At 41.9% G+C, this 13,626-nt stretch overlaps 1 protein-coding gene across 1 annotated transcript in view; it reads left to right on the forward strand.

Moving 5' to 3' along the window:
- LOC129624634 (ATP-binding cassette sub-family C member 4-like) overlaps positions 1 to 13,626 on the forward strand; it is a 369,352-nt gene that overhangs the window by 209,516 nt on the left and 146,210 nt on the right. The window contains exons 14-16 of the mRNA XM_055542789.1: positions 5,786 to 5,882; positions 11,616 to 11,825; positions 13,051 to 13,191. Coding sequence (XP_055398764.1) covers positions 5,786 to 5,882; positions 11,616 to 11,825; positions 13,051 to 13,191 — 448 coding nt within the window. The remainder of the gene's footprint in view (positions 1 to 5,785; positions 5,883 to 11,615; positions 11,826 to 13,050; positions 13,192 to 13,626) is intronic.

The raw sequence follows: 13,626 nt of genomic DNA on the forward strand, positions 1-13,626 counted from the left end.
TGAGTTAGAAAACTGGATGGAACATTATGCTACGAGAGATGGTGGTTGTGTTGAAGCTTAATAATGGGGAGTATTTTGTATTAAAAGTGAGTGAATCATATATCTACTAGCCATTAACAGTTTTCTTCAGTCATGAATCTATATCCAAGGTTATTAAGGTCCATAAGTTTTACACCTATATGTTGTTACACTTACTACACTAAGTGAGTTCTATCACCTACATAAGGTGAGGGGCCTTAGGTGAACTGATGCAGTGACACCTGTGTCCAGCCATGGATTGTGTCCTGGTCGAGCCCTACATCATCAGACCCCCCACCTCCTGCATCATCTGCTCTTCAGGTCTGTCCTGATCATATTCTGACACTGCTGTCTACACAGCTCACCCTCCTGTTCCAGCCAGCCCTTCATAGATCCCCCTTGTCCCCCCACCCCATTCAGGATGCAGTTCTAGGTCCTCAAACAGAGAACAGGTTTCTTTGCCATCTGCCCCATCAATCTTTGCAGCTCATCCCCACACCCAATCAGTATCTGACTGTGCTGGATTTATGGGGGGTCCTTTCTCTGTCTGTACATACTGGTCCCTCTATCCCAGAGCCAGGGAGCAGTGTACCAGCACACAGAAGGAAGGTGGAAGATGGGTCCTGCTACTCCCTCGTGCTCCTCCAGAGGGCTCCCATGCCCTGTGTCTTTCCAAGCCCTCAGTCGGTGCAGTTCAGTTCAGTTCAGTCGCTCAGTCATATCCGACTCTTTGCGACCCCATGAATCGCAGCACTCCAGGCCTCCCTGTCCATCACCAACTCCTGGAGTTCACTCAGACTCACGTCCATCGAGGCAGTGATGCCATCCCCATCTCATCCTCTGTCGTCCCCTTCTCCTCCTGCACCCAATCCCTCCCAGCATCAGAGTCTTTGCAAATGAGACAACTCTTTGCACGAGGTGGCCAAAGTACTGCAGTTTCAGCTTTAGCATCATTCCTGCCAAAGAAATCCCAGGTCTGACCTCCTTCAGAGTGGACTGGTTGGATCTCCTTGCAGTCCAAGGGACTCTCAAGAGACTTCTCCAACACCACAGTTCAAAGGCATCAATTCTTTGGCGCTCAGCCTTCTTCATAGTCCAACTCTCACATCTATACATGACCACAGGAAAAACCATAGCCTTGAGTAGACAGACCTTTGTTGGCAAAGTAATGTCTCTGCTTTTCAATATGCTATCTAGGTTGGCCATAACTTTCCTTCCAAGGAGTAAGTGTCTTTTAATTTCATGGCTGCAGTCACCACCTGCAGTGATTTTGGAGCCCCCCAAAATAAAGTCTGACACTGTTTCCGCTGTTTCCCCATCTATTTCCCATGAAGTGATGGGACCAAATGCTATGATCTTCGTTTTCTGAATGTTGAGCTTTAAGCCAACTTTTTCACTCTCCACTTTCACTTTTATCAAGAGGGTTTTAGTTCCTCTTCACTTTCTGCCATAACGGTGGTGTCATTTGCATATCTGAGGTTATTGATATTTCTCCCGACAATCTTGATTCCAGCTTGTGTTTCTTCCAGTCCAGCGTTTCTCATGATGTACTCTGCATAGAAGTTAAATAAGCCGGGTGACAATATACAGCCTTGACATACTCCTTTTCCTATTTGGAACCAGTCTGTTGTTCTATGTCCAGTTCTAACTGTTGCTTCCTGACCTGAATACAGATTTCTCAAGAGGCAGGTCAGGTGGTCTGGTATTCCCATCTCTTTCAGAATTTCCCACAGTTTATTGTGATCCACACAGTCAAAGGCTTAGGCATAGTCAATAAAGCAGAAATATATGTTTTTCTGGAACTCTCTTGCTTTTTCCATGATCCAGCGGATGTTGGCAATTTGGTCTCTGGTTCCTCTGCCTTTTCTAAAACCAGCTTGAACATCAGGAAGTTCACGGTTCACATATTGCTGAAGCCTGGCTTGGAGACTTTTGAGCATTACTTTACTAGCATGTGAGATGAGTGCAATTGTGCGGTAGTTTGAGCATTCTTTGGCATTGCCTTTCTTTGGGATTGGAATGAAAACTGACCTTTTCCAGTCAGTGGGTGCACTTGACCATTTATGAATCCCCCCTGCTGCTACTCCCCCCACCTCAACCCTAAGCAGTAAATGCAGGAAGGTGCCTCTGCCCAGCATGTTCTGTCCCAGGACCCCTGCACCTGCTGTGTCTTCTTCCAGGATTTTTCCACAGATAGTCTCAGGGATCCCATGTCACTCTGTCTAAGACAGCAGCACCCCCTTCCTTTACCCCCAGAGCACACATCACAGCCCAATAGTGGATTTTTCTATATTAGTTCAGTGTATTCCCTTCTCCATGGTGCAGAGTGTTGTCTACTGTCTTGACCTGTGGGTGTATCCTCAGCACTTGGGATAGCGCCTCTGCCTAACCAAAGTCTGCCAGTCAAATGAATGAAGATGGGACTCTGTATTACTTATATCCTTTCTACAATAACCTGCCATGTCCCCTCTTAACACAGCATTTATAAAGGATTATTTTGATATAGGGAATTATGTGGTTAACAGCGCTTATCTAGAAATAATGTGTAAACAGCTCATCACTGAAACAATTTTTATTTATGGCATGACTTGAAAAACTTTACTCTTGAAAGGCTGGAAAATAAAGTATTTTTCTAGAGATTTGGATAAAAATTATTATTTGGGAATAAATTCAAAATCATCAACTGATCACTTCATTGTAATTATATTACCTCATTTGTGATGGAATGTTAGGAAGAAAACATTTTAAAACTTTTCAGTTGGTCCATCTTGGATAAAGTAACCCATCATATTCAATTAACATCTGCCTTCGGGGACTATTGACAGGTATTTTGAACTAAAGAAAAACAATTCCATGAGTTCCAAAGAACATTCCCAAGAATGTTCAAATTACTGTACTCATTGCATAAGCTAGCAAGGTAATGCTCAAAATCCTCCAAGCTAGTCTTCAGCAGTATGTGACCTGAGAACTTCCAGATGTACAAGCTGGGTTTAGAGAAGGCAGAGGGACCAGAGATCAAATTGCCATCATTCACTGAATCATAGAGAAAGCAAGGAAGTATATATATATATAAATCCACTTCTGTTTCATTGACTATGCTAAAGCCTTTAACTGTGTGGATCACAACAAACTGTGGAAAATTCTTCAAGAGATGGGAATACCACACTACTTTACCTGTCTCCTGAGAAACCTGTATGTGGATCAAGAAGCAACAGTTAGAACTGGACATGGAACAACTGACTGGTTCAAAATTAGGAAAGGAGTATGTCAAGGCTGTACATTGTCACCCTGCTTATTTTACTTTTATGCAGAGTACATCATGTAAAATACTGGGCTGGGTGAATCACAACCTGGAATCAAGATTGCTGGGAGAAATATGAATAAGCTCATATTTGCAGATGATGCCACCCTTAATGGAAGAAAGTGAAGCGGAACTAAAGAATCTCTTGATGAGGGTGAAAATGTGTACATGTGTATTCTCAGTCATGTCTGAGTCTGCAACCCCACATGGACTGCAGCCCGCCAATCTGCTTTGTCCATGGAGTTTTCCAGATAAAAATACTGAAGTGGGTTCCCATTTCTTTCTACAGGGGATCTTCCCAACCCAGGGATTGAACCCATGTCTCCTGCATTGGCAGGCAAATTCTGTATCACTGTGCCACCTGAGGATGAAAGAAGAGAGTGAAAAAGCTGGCTTGAAGCTCAGCATTAAAAAAACCTAAGATTATGACATCCAGTCCCACCACTTCATGCCAAATAGAAGGGGAAAATGTAGAAACAGTGACATTGTATTTTTCTGGGCTCCAAAATCTCTGTGGACAGTGACTGTAGCCATGAAATTAAAAGACACTTGTTCTTTGGAAGGAAAACTATGACAAAACTAGACAGTGTGTTAAAAAACAAAGACATCACTTTGTGGACAAAAATCTGTATTGTCATAGCTATGGTTTTCCAGTAGTCATATACAGATATAAGACTTGGTCCACAAAGAAGGCCAAGTGCCAAATAATTGATGCTTTCAAATTGTGGTCATGGAGAAGACTCTTGAGAGTCCCTTGGACTTCAAAAAGGTCAAACAAGTCAGTTCTAAAAGAAATCAGTCCTGGATATTCATTGGAAGGACAGATACTGAAGCTGAAACTCCAATCCTTTGGCCACCTGATGCAAAGAGCCAACTCATTGGAAAAGACCCTGACACTGGGAAAGATTGAATGCAAAAGGAGAAGGGGGCAGCAGAGGATGAGATGGTTAGATACCATCATTGACTTAATAGACATGAATTTGAGCAAACTGTGGAGACAGTGGAGGACAGGGAAGCCTGGTGTGCTGCAGTCCATGGGGTCAAAGAGAGTTGGACATGACTTATGGACTGATTGACAACAATTCCATGAAAAACTTTAATACTAACTGGAGATGGGGTTACTCATTCAAGAAACTTATGTTCAAAAGCTGAACTAAAACATGTCAAAAGGTAGAAATAAATCTGTTTGGAATTAATGAAATGATGGTGAGTGTGTCTGCATCCCAGGGTCTTCTTTCTGATCACAGACCCTGTGTCCAGAGAGTCCCCTCAGAGTTTTTCTATTCTGAGTCCAAAGCATATGACCACTTGTGGTTAGGGAGGAGTGGGGAAGGGAGCTGGCATTTACTGAGCAGACTGGTGGTTAGACTTCTCAGAACACGTGATTGTCATTGATGTTGTTCTGAGATGAAGAAACTGAGGTTTAGTGGCTTGTCTGATGGAACTGAGCTGCAGTCTACTGCCTCCAGGTTCTCCATCTGACTCACTCAGCAGGTTGAGCTCTGGCCCATGTTCCTGAGATTTGCTTTGTGAGGGTGCAGGGCACTCAGAGTACCTGCCTGGCTCCCTTCCCATGTTCACTGGGGCCTTGAACCTGGCTACTCACTTCTCTGAAGGGGTTGTGGACGCTGTAGGAAGAGACTGGGGCTGAGTTCTTTGGGGTCTGCATTTAAAATGTAGGGGCAGTTTGAGGGGGTTCCTGTGGGAAAAAAACACAAGTTTGGATAGTTCAGGGGGATCTTGGCTAAGACAATTGTGTGTCTTGAGCTGTTGGATTATTTCCTTTGATTTGGGCCATTTGGACTCTCGTCTTTCACTTTCATATTCAGAAAGTTTTTGGTTCAAATGAAACGTTTACTTCCTGGTTGGGATGGAATGTTGCAGAGACGTATGGAGGCCACACTAGCATTCATTTTCTATCTAATGCTATTTGGGAAGAAGTGTCTAGAAAATGCACTCTGGCAAAGGTTACCAAGAGTCTATTAATTTGTTGTTGTTACTATGTACATTATAAATCATAAACAATCACTTAGAAAACTGCCTGAGAAAAATATACAGAGTTTTAAATGACATAGATTCCTCTTCTTCCATTCCTGTATAGTGATGAAATAGTATTTTAGTTCAGTTAGTTGTTCAGTATCGGTTAGTTGTTTATCATCATCAAATGTGTAAATAATTGATGAGTTTTTTGAGGAAAAAAAAACCTAGCTGTTGGTGCCTCCTTCAATGGACTGGTTTGTAGAATTTTTGAACAAGCTGGATTCAGGTTTGCTGCTGATGAATTTGAGGACTTAGTCAGATTTATTGATTTATATTGGTACTTAATTTGTATTATGTATTTGTTATTTAAACCACGGATCTTCAACTCCTGTGTTGTCTTTGTCTCATTATGTTTTCAAAATATGTGTTTTCAATTGGAAGCACCCCCATTCATGTTTTTACATACTGTACCTTTTACTTTTGTAGGTGTATTTGCCAAGGCTTGCATGAGAAGATCACAATCTTAGTGACTCATCAGTGGCAGTACCTGAAAGATGCAAGTCAGATTCTGCTATTGGAAAAGGTAAGTAATTTCTAGAAGTCTGTGGAACTTGCTGACACTCAGGTGTGTTGAAGGTCAGGCCTCCCAACTGGTCACTCTCCTTGGATTAATGGTAAATGCCCTCTTCTCCCTCAGTTGTACACTCCCTTCTTCTCAGAGCTGGTGGTATTCTTCCACTTGAGGATGAATCCAAAGGCCTATAGAAATGTCACTATTACACTCTAAGCCACATGAAGCTTAAAGTGTATAGAAGTACAACCACAAGGCTACTGAATCATCACTGTTCTAGTGAAATTGTTAAGGATAATGATGGCAATGTTTTTTAGAACTTTTTGTTTTCCTTTTCCAGGATTTAAGTCAAATTGTATTATTTGTAAATTAGAGATACTAAGACCTGTTTGTATCCACATGATTGTCATGCAGTTTGCCTGAAGAGCATCTTCCATTAGTACAGGAAGCAAGGTTGGGTAGCCAAGCACCTGAGTCAGAGACACCCTCTCTGCTGGTGTTGCCAGTCGCTGGTCTCCCTGCCCAGGTCTCTATGTGCCCAATACGTGTGGGAGCCTGTGCAGCAGGAGGACAAGGCCCTGCCCTCACGGGGCTCCTGTTCTTATGGGGACAGATATGACAAAGAAGGTGACATCCTGGCTGCCTCCCTGAGGAGCTGGCGCCTCACGGGGTCTGAGTGACATGAAGGAGGGGACCATGCTGTCACCTGGCAGGGGGAATCTGAGGCAAGGGGGTCTTAAGGAAGGAGCTGACCTGGCAGGTTGGAGGAACGGCAGGAAGACCAGCATGTCTGAGGAGAGTGAGCAGGGGGATGTGGAGGGAGCTGGTCTCTGAGCAGTGGGCAGTGAGCCCAGAAGTGAGATGGAAGCCTTGGATGGTCCAGAGCAGAGGAGGATGTGGTCTGATGTGGGATTTTAAAAATTCCTCTGATGGTCACTGGACAGGTGACAGCAGAAGCAGTTACAAGACTTAGTAAAGCTGAGAAGACGGAAGTGTGGGCTCAGGCTAGAGTATCAGTTTCTAGAGCTGCTGTAACAAAGTACTGAAAACTGGGTGACTTCAAACAACAGAAATGTATTTTATTTTCTTGAAATATAGTTGATTTACAATATTGTATTAATTTCTGCTGTACAGTGAAGTGATTCAGTTATACATATACATATATTTATTTTTAAATATTCTTTTCCATTATGGTTTATTATAGGATACTGAATATAATTCTTTGTGTGCTACACAGTAGGACCTTTTTGTTTATCCATTCCATATATAATGCTTATATCTGCTAATCTGAAACCTCGCACTCGAAGTCTCCCCAGCTCCCTCCCTGTTGGGAACTACAGGTCTGTTCTCTCTGTACTAAAAACAACAGAGATTTACTGTCTCCCTGGTCTGGAGGCTACAGACCAGGCCACAGCCCTGCCAGTCCAGGTGCTGGCAGGGCTGTGTTCTCCCTGAAGGCTGCAGGGGAGAATCCTTCCTTCCTGCCACTGGTGTGCGCCGGTCTTCCTTGTGTTCTTTGGCTTCCAGCTGCAGTATTGTGGTCTCTGCTTCTGATACCACGTGGCCATTATCCCTTGTTTGTCTGAGTCTCTTCTGTTCTCATAAGGACATCAGTCATATTGGATTTAGGATTACCCTGCTCCAATGTGACCTCATCTTAGCTTGATTGCATCTGCAAAGACCCTGCTTCCAAATAAGGTCAGTTCACAGGTATCATGTTTAGGGCTTGAACACACCTTTTTAAGGGGCCACCATTAAGTGCACAATACCTCACAAGATTGGGAGTGGGTTGGAGATTAGTGATAATTTTTCAGACTTGGTAATTGTTTGATGTTTCACCCCTTAGTTTGTCTGTGTCTGTGCCTCAGCACCTCTGTTGTTAACCCTTGTCTCTTTCAACAGACACATGGCAAAATCTCTCACTTATCAAATGAATTTCTGTTCTAAGAAAGATGATTAAAACATAGCATCTCTACCTCTCAAAGCAATTCCATGTGTAGGCTGTTCTCCACTCCTCCAGGAATGTGGAGCTCAGATTTCTTAAGCTTGAGACCAGTTAACTTCATGTGCAGAGCAGATGATGTGCTGTGCTTAGTAACTCAGTCATGTCCAACTCTTTTTTACCCCAGACTCCTCTGTCCACGGGGATTCTCCAGGCAAGAATACTGGAGTGTGTTGCCATTCCCTCTTTCAGGGGATCTTCCCATCCCAGGGATCGAACCCAGGTCTTTTGCATTGCAGGCAGATTCTTTACCATCTATGCACCAGAGAAGCCCAAGAATATTGGAGTTGGTAGCCTATCCCTTCACCAGGGGATACTCCTAACCCAGGGATTGAACCAGGGTCTCCTGCATTGCAGGTGGATTCTTTACCTGCTGAGCTACCAGGGAAGCCCACAGAGCAGGTGATACTAGTATGTAAAACCCCACATTGGCAGTATTGAGTACAGAATGGTGAGAGGCACAGTAACATATTTAGCCAGTCCCTAGATGTTTTGGGGCCCCCTTATTGCTTCTTTTGAGAATACCATCCTCAATTTTAGAACAACAATTTGTCCACTAGTGAGCACCCCTGGATGAGTTGGGGGTCCATCCTTTCTATTTGTCTGATCTCGCTCTCACATCAGAGGGGGGATGGCATGCCCCCTTGTCCCCTTGGAATTGTCAGGGCTTGGCTGCTGAGTGAAATTACTGTCTTTGTACCACTAGTAATTTCCTTGTGCCGCTTACAGATACTAAGTAGAAAGTGGTAATTTCATTAAGTAAAATGTATGCATTTTGTCTCTCAAGTGGCACAAGACACAATATATCTTGAATAAAATTCTAATTCTTCAGTATAAGATGGTTCCCAAAGGTTTCATAGGGTTTCTTCAGGGGACCACCTCAGGAGATAGGATGAGAGGGGTCAAAGGTAGGGTCATGGGGCACTTTCTTCTACTTGATTTACCTTAACCAGATTCCCTCTTTTGATTGGTTTTGCATCCTGAAATTTTGGCCTCATATTTTGTTTGCCACTGAGTGAATTAGCTGTGTCTTGTTTCATGGGGTTAGAAAATAGTGAAAGCATCTGCATATGAGAGTTCCAAAGAACAGCAACAAGAGATAAGAAAGCCTTCCTCAGTGATCAATGCAAAGAAACAGAGGAAAACAATAGAATGGGGGAAGACTAGGGATCTCTTCAGGAAAATTGGAGATACCAAGGGAACATTTCATGCAGGGATGGGCACAATAAATGACAGAAATGGTATGTACTGAACAGAAGTAGAAGATATTAAGAAGAGATGGCAAGAGTACACAGAAGAACTGTAGAAAAAAGATCTTAATGATTCAGATAACCACAATGGTGTGATCACTCACCTAGAGACAGACAGACTGGAGTGCGAAGTCAAGTGGGCCTTAGAAAGCCTCACTATGAACAAAGCTAATGGCAGTGATGGAATTCCAGGTGAGCTCTTTTAAACCCTAAAAGATGATGCTGTGAAAGTGCTGCACTCAATATGCCAGCAAATTTGGAAAACTCAGCAGTGGCCACAGGACTGGAAAGGGTCAGTTATCATTCCAATTCCAAAGAAAGGCAATGCAAAGAATATTCAAACTACCACACAATTGCACTTGTCTCACACTCTAGCAAAGTAATGCTCAAAATTCTCCAAGCTAGGCTTCAACAGTACATGAACTGAGAACTTTCAGATGTTTATGTTGTATTTAGAAAAGGCAGGGGAACCAGAGATCAAATTGCCAACATCCGTTGGATCATCGAAAAAGCAAGAGAGTTCCAGAAAAACATTTACTTCTGCTTTATTGACTACGCTAAAGCCTTTGTCTGTGTAGATCACAACAAACTGTGGAAAATTCTTCAAGAGATGGAAATACAAGACCACCTGACCTGCCTCCTGAGAAATCTGTATGCAGGTCAAGAAGAAACAGTTAGAACCAGACACGGAACAGAAGACTGATTCCAAATGAGAAATGGAGCATATCAAGACTTTATATTGTCACCTTATATATTTAAGTTCTATGCAGAGTACATCATGTTAAATACTGGGCTGGATGAAGCACAAGCTGGAATCAAGATTTCCAGGAGATTTATCAATAACTTCAGATATGCAGATAACACCACCCATAAGGCAGAAAGCCAAGAAGAACTAAAGAGACAGTCTCTTGATGAAAGTGAAAGAGGAGAGTGAACAATCTGGCTTAAAACTCAACATTCAAAAAATGAAGATCATGGCGTCTGGTCCCATCACTTTATGGCAAATAGATGGGGAAACAAAGGAAACAGTGACAGACTTTATATTTTTTGGCTCCAAAATCACTGCAGATGGTGATTGCAGCTATGAAATTAAAAGACGCTTGCTCTTTGGAAGAAAAGCTATGACCAACCTAGATAGCATTTTAAAAAGCAGAGACATTACTTTGCCAACAAATGTCCATCTAGTCAAAGCTATGGTTTTTCCAGTAGTCATGTATGGATGTGAGAGTTGGGTCATAAAGAAAGCTGAGCACAGAAGAATTGATGCTTTTGAACTATGGTGTTAGAGAAGACTCTTGAGAGTCCTTTGAACTACAAGGAGATCCAACCAGTCAATCCTCAAGGAAATCAGTCCTGAATGTTCATTGGAAGGAATGATGCTGAAGCTGAAGCTCCAGTACTTTGGCCTCCAGATATGAAGAACTGACTCATTGGAAAATGCCCTGATTCTGATAAAGATTGAAGGCGGGAAGAGAAGGTGACAACAGAGGATGCAATGGTTGGATGGCATCACTGACTCAGTGGACATGAGTTTGAGTAAACTCCAGGAGTTGGTGATGGACAGGGAGGCCTGGTGTCCTGCAGTCCATGGGGTCTCAGAGAGTCAGACACGACCAAGCAACTGAACTGAATTGAACTGGAGGGAGGGAAACTGAAGTAAAATGTCATGTATTTTCAAAAAACTTGATTAGATTGGCAGTAGCTTAAGCAGTTGCCTGAACTGAGGAGGCCTGGTTTTCTGCTTGTGATTGGTTGTTTTTAAGTTTTCCTCTCAAATTTGAGCGCACTGATTCTGGGTTAGGTTTTGGTTTGCTGCCAAGGCTTTACAACCACTCTAGTGTCATGGCCTTCTTTTTTAATGACTTGAACAGAAAGAATATTAAATTTGCAGTTGGGAACTTCCTGAGTTTGTGGGGAAGTTATAAAGACAGTGAAGACACAGACAATGGATTCTCTGTCCAGAGCTACTTTTTACAGGTCTTGTCCCAGCTGAACACATGCTCCTGTGATAGTAACATGGTCAGCAAAGATTTGATGAGTGACTCTTACCTATGCAGATGTGCTTGTGCCCATCTCTGTGTCAGTCTCAAATTTGTTTCCTGGAATATCTTTTCCAAATGACTTTTTAAAAATTCTGCTTGTCACATGAAATTTATCTGAATTGTCTAAAAAAACCTCTTTTGATACTTCTACTGGCTTCTATAGTTTTTGCTTCCCTAAGTGCCCACAGTAGTTATCTCAATGGCCTCCATTTTTAACACATGAGCACACATTTCTTTCATATCTGCCCACACCTTACACAGTATTTGGTTTGGCAGAGGACAGAAGGCTTGTACTGAAATAGATTTGTGAACTATAATTCCAGACCTAAAAAATATTTTCTTAAAAAATTTATAGTTTAATACCAGTTAACTTTTCTTGATTAGTATTTAAATTAGATTAGTATTATCTAATGCAAGTACATTCATCTCAAGTTTAAAATTTTTATTTTAGGGTGAAATGGTGCAAAAAGGGACTTATGCTGAGTTACTGAAATCTGGGATAGATTTTGCTTCCCTTTTAAAGAAGGAGAATGAGGAGGCTGAACCATCTCCAGTTCCTGAATCTCCCACTATGAGGTCTCAGACCTCCTCCGAGTTTTCAGTTCAGTCTCAACAGTCTTCCAAACCCTTGTTGAAAGATGCAGCTGCAGAAGACCAAGATGTGAGTTTCTCATTCTGCAACATCCCGGCCTGTCTGCTTTTGATGGCCGTTCAGTCTTCTCCTCTCATGACATCTTGTCTCAAAGTAAAAAAGTTTTCAGGGCCTTATTCCATGGAATTGGTAGAATTAAATTGCTCTCTGACCAGGGTTCTCCTTGGGTATAGGATGATGAATCTTATCAAGATCTATGATATGAATTTCTGGGTGTATGTTTATAATGGCTCCCAGCTTCCCTTTTACATCCAGAGGCTTACTATGAAGACCCTCTCCTATCAAATCCTGCTATGACCACATTAAATCAGCTATTTTTTCCTACATATTGGAATGTTCTGGCACTGCAGATGACTGATTGTTGTATTCTGCCTTGGTGTCAGAAGGTTTGTGATAGACCAGAGATAACGTGTGCTAAGGACCTGACACACAGTAGACACTGATTAGTCCCTCACATTCCACACTCAGGAATCACTGAAATTCAGGAACCACATAGATTCAGATCATATGCTGTCCTCCTGCTATCCAAACTACCTTACTCCAACTTGTTGCGTGAACTCAGCTTATTGTATTTGACTAGTATTTTGAGGACCAGCTATGTTTTATGTTTTCATCATTGAATGACACAAATCATCTAGAGGGATACATTAGCTACATATCATTTTGTGTGTTATTTTGGAACAAACTTCTGCATTCATATTTGAATTGGATATGTTTTGCATGTGCTGAAAGTCATAATATCCTATTTTTATTCTTTAGTCATATAATTTATTTTTTAATTGGAGTATAACTGCTTTACAATGCTGTGTTGCTTTCCACTGTGCAATGAAGTGAATCTGCTCTATGTATACATATATCCCCTCCCTCTTGGACTCCCTTTCCCCCCTACACTCCTGTCCCAAACATCTAGATCATCACAGAGCACTGCTACTTTAAGCAAAGCCACACAACTATGAATAACCTTGTGCAAATGATATTTCCTTATTTCTTTTTTTTTTAATTTCCTTATTTCTAATAGATAACTAGAAGTAGTATGGCTGGGTCCAAGAGCCAATGCATATATGGTTTGGTTAGATATTTTCATACCTTCTCCATAGGAGATGGACCATCTTGCACTCCTACCAGCATGTGAGGTGTGTCTGTTTTCGCCACAGAATTGCAATTTAGGGCATTGTTGAACTTTTGTAGTTCATTATTTAAAATTTTGTCTTTCACTGCCATTTTTCCCTCCAAGACTGAGAATATACAGGAGACACTATCTGAGGAGAGACGTTTAGAAGGAAAAGTTGGTTTTAAGACCTACAAGAATTACTTCAGAGCTGGTGCTCACTGGTCTGTCATCATTTTCCTTATTCTAGTAAACATAGCAACTCAGGTAAGTAAGGAAATTTGTTTTTGGTGTGTTCCCTTAGCTTGATATGCACGTACTATTTATACTGTATCTATATTTAATTATTATTATGTTTATGAAGAGATTTATTTTAAAAAAACTGGCTCATGAAGCTGTGGGATCTACCTGGGTGAATCTGAAAGCAGAAGAGCAGGCCTGCAGGCTGGAACCTCAGGCAGGAGCTGCAGTCTTAAGGCAGAATTTCTTCCTCCTCCAGGAAGCTTCAGGTTGTGCTCTTACAGCCTTCGACTGACTGGATGGGGCCCACCACATTGTTGATGGTTATTTTTACTTAAGGTGACTAATTATAGATATGAACCACAATCCACAAAATATACCTTCACATTAATATCTAGAGGAGTGGTTGATTAAGTGACCAGAGACTGGAATGGCCAAGATGACACAGAAAACTGACCATCA

The sequence above is a fragment of the Bubalus kerabau genome, chromosome 12, assembly GCF_029407905.1.
Source record: "Bubalus kerabau isolate K-KA32 ecotype Philippines breed swamp buffalo chromosome 12, PCC_UOA_SB_1v2, whole genome shotgun sequence".
NCBI classification, from domain to species: domain Eukaryota; kingdom Metazoa; phylum Chordata; class Mammalia; order Artiodactyla; family Bovidae; genus Bubalus; species Bubalus kerabau.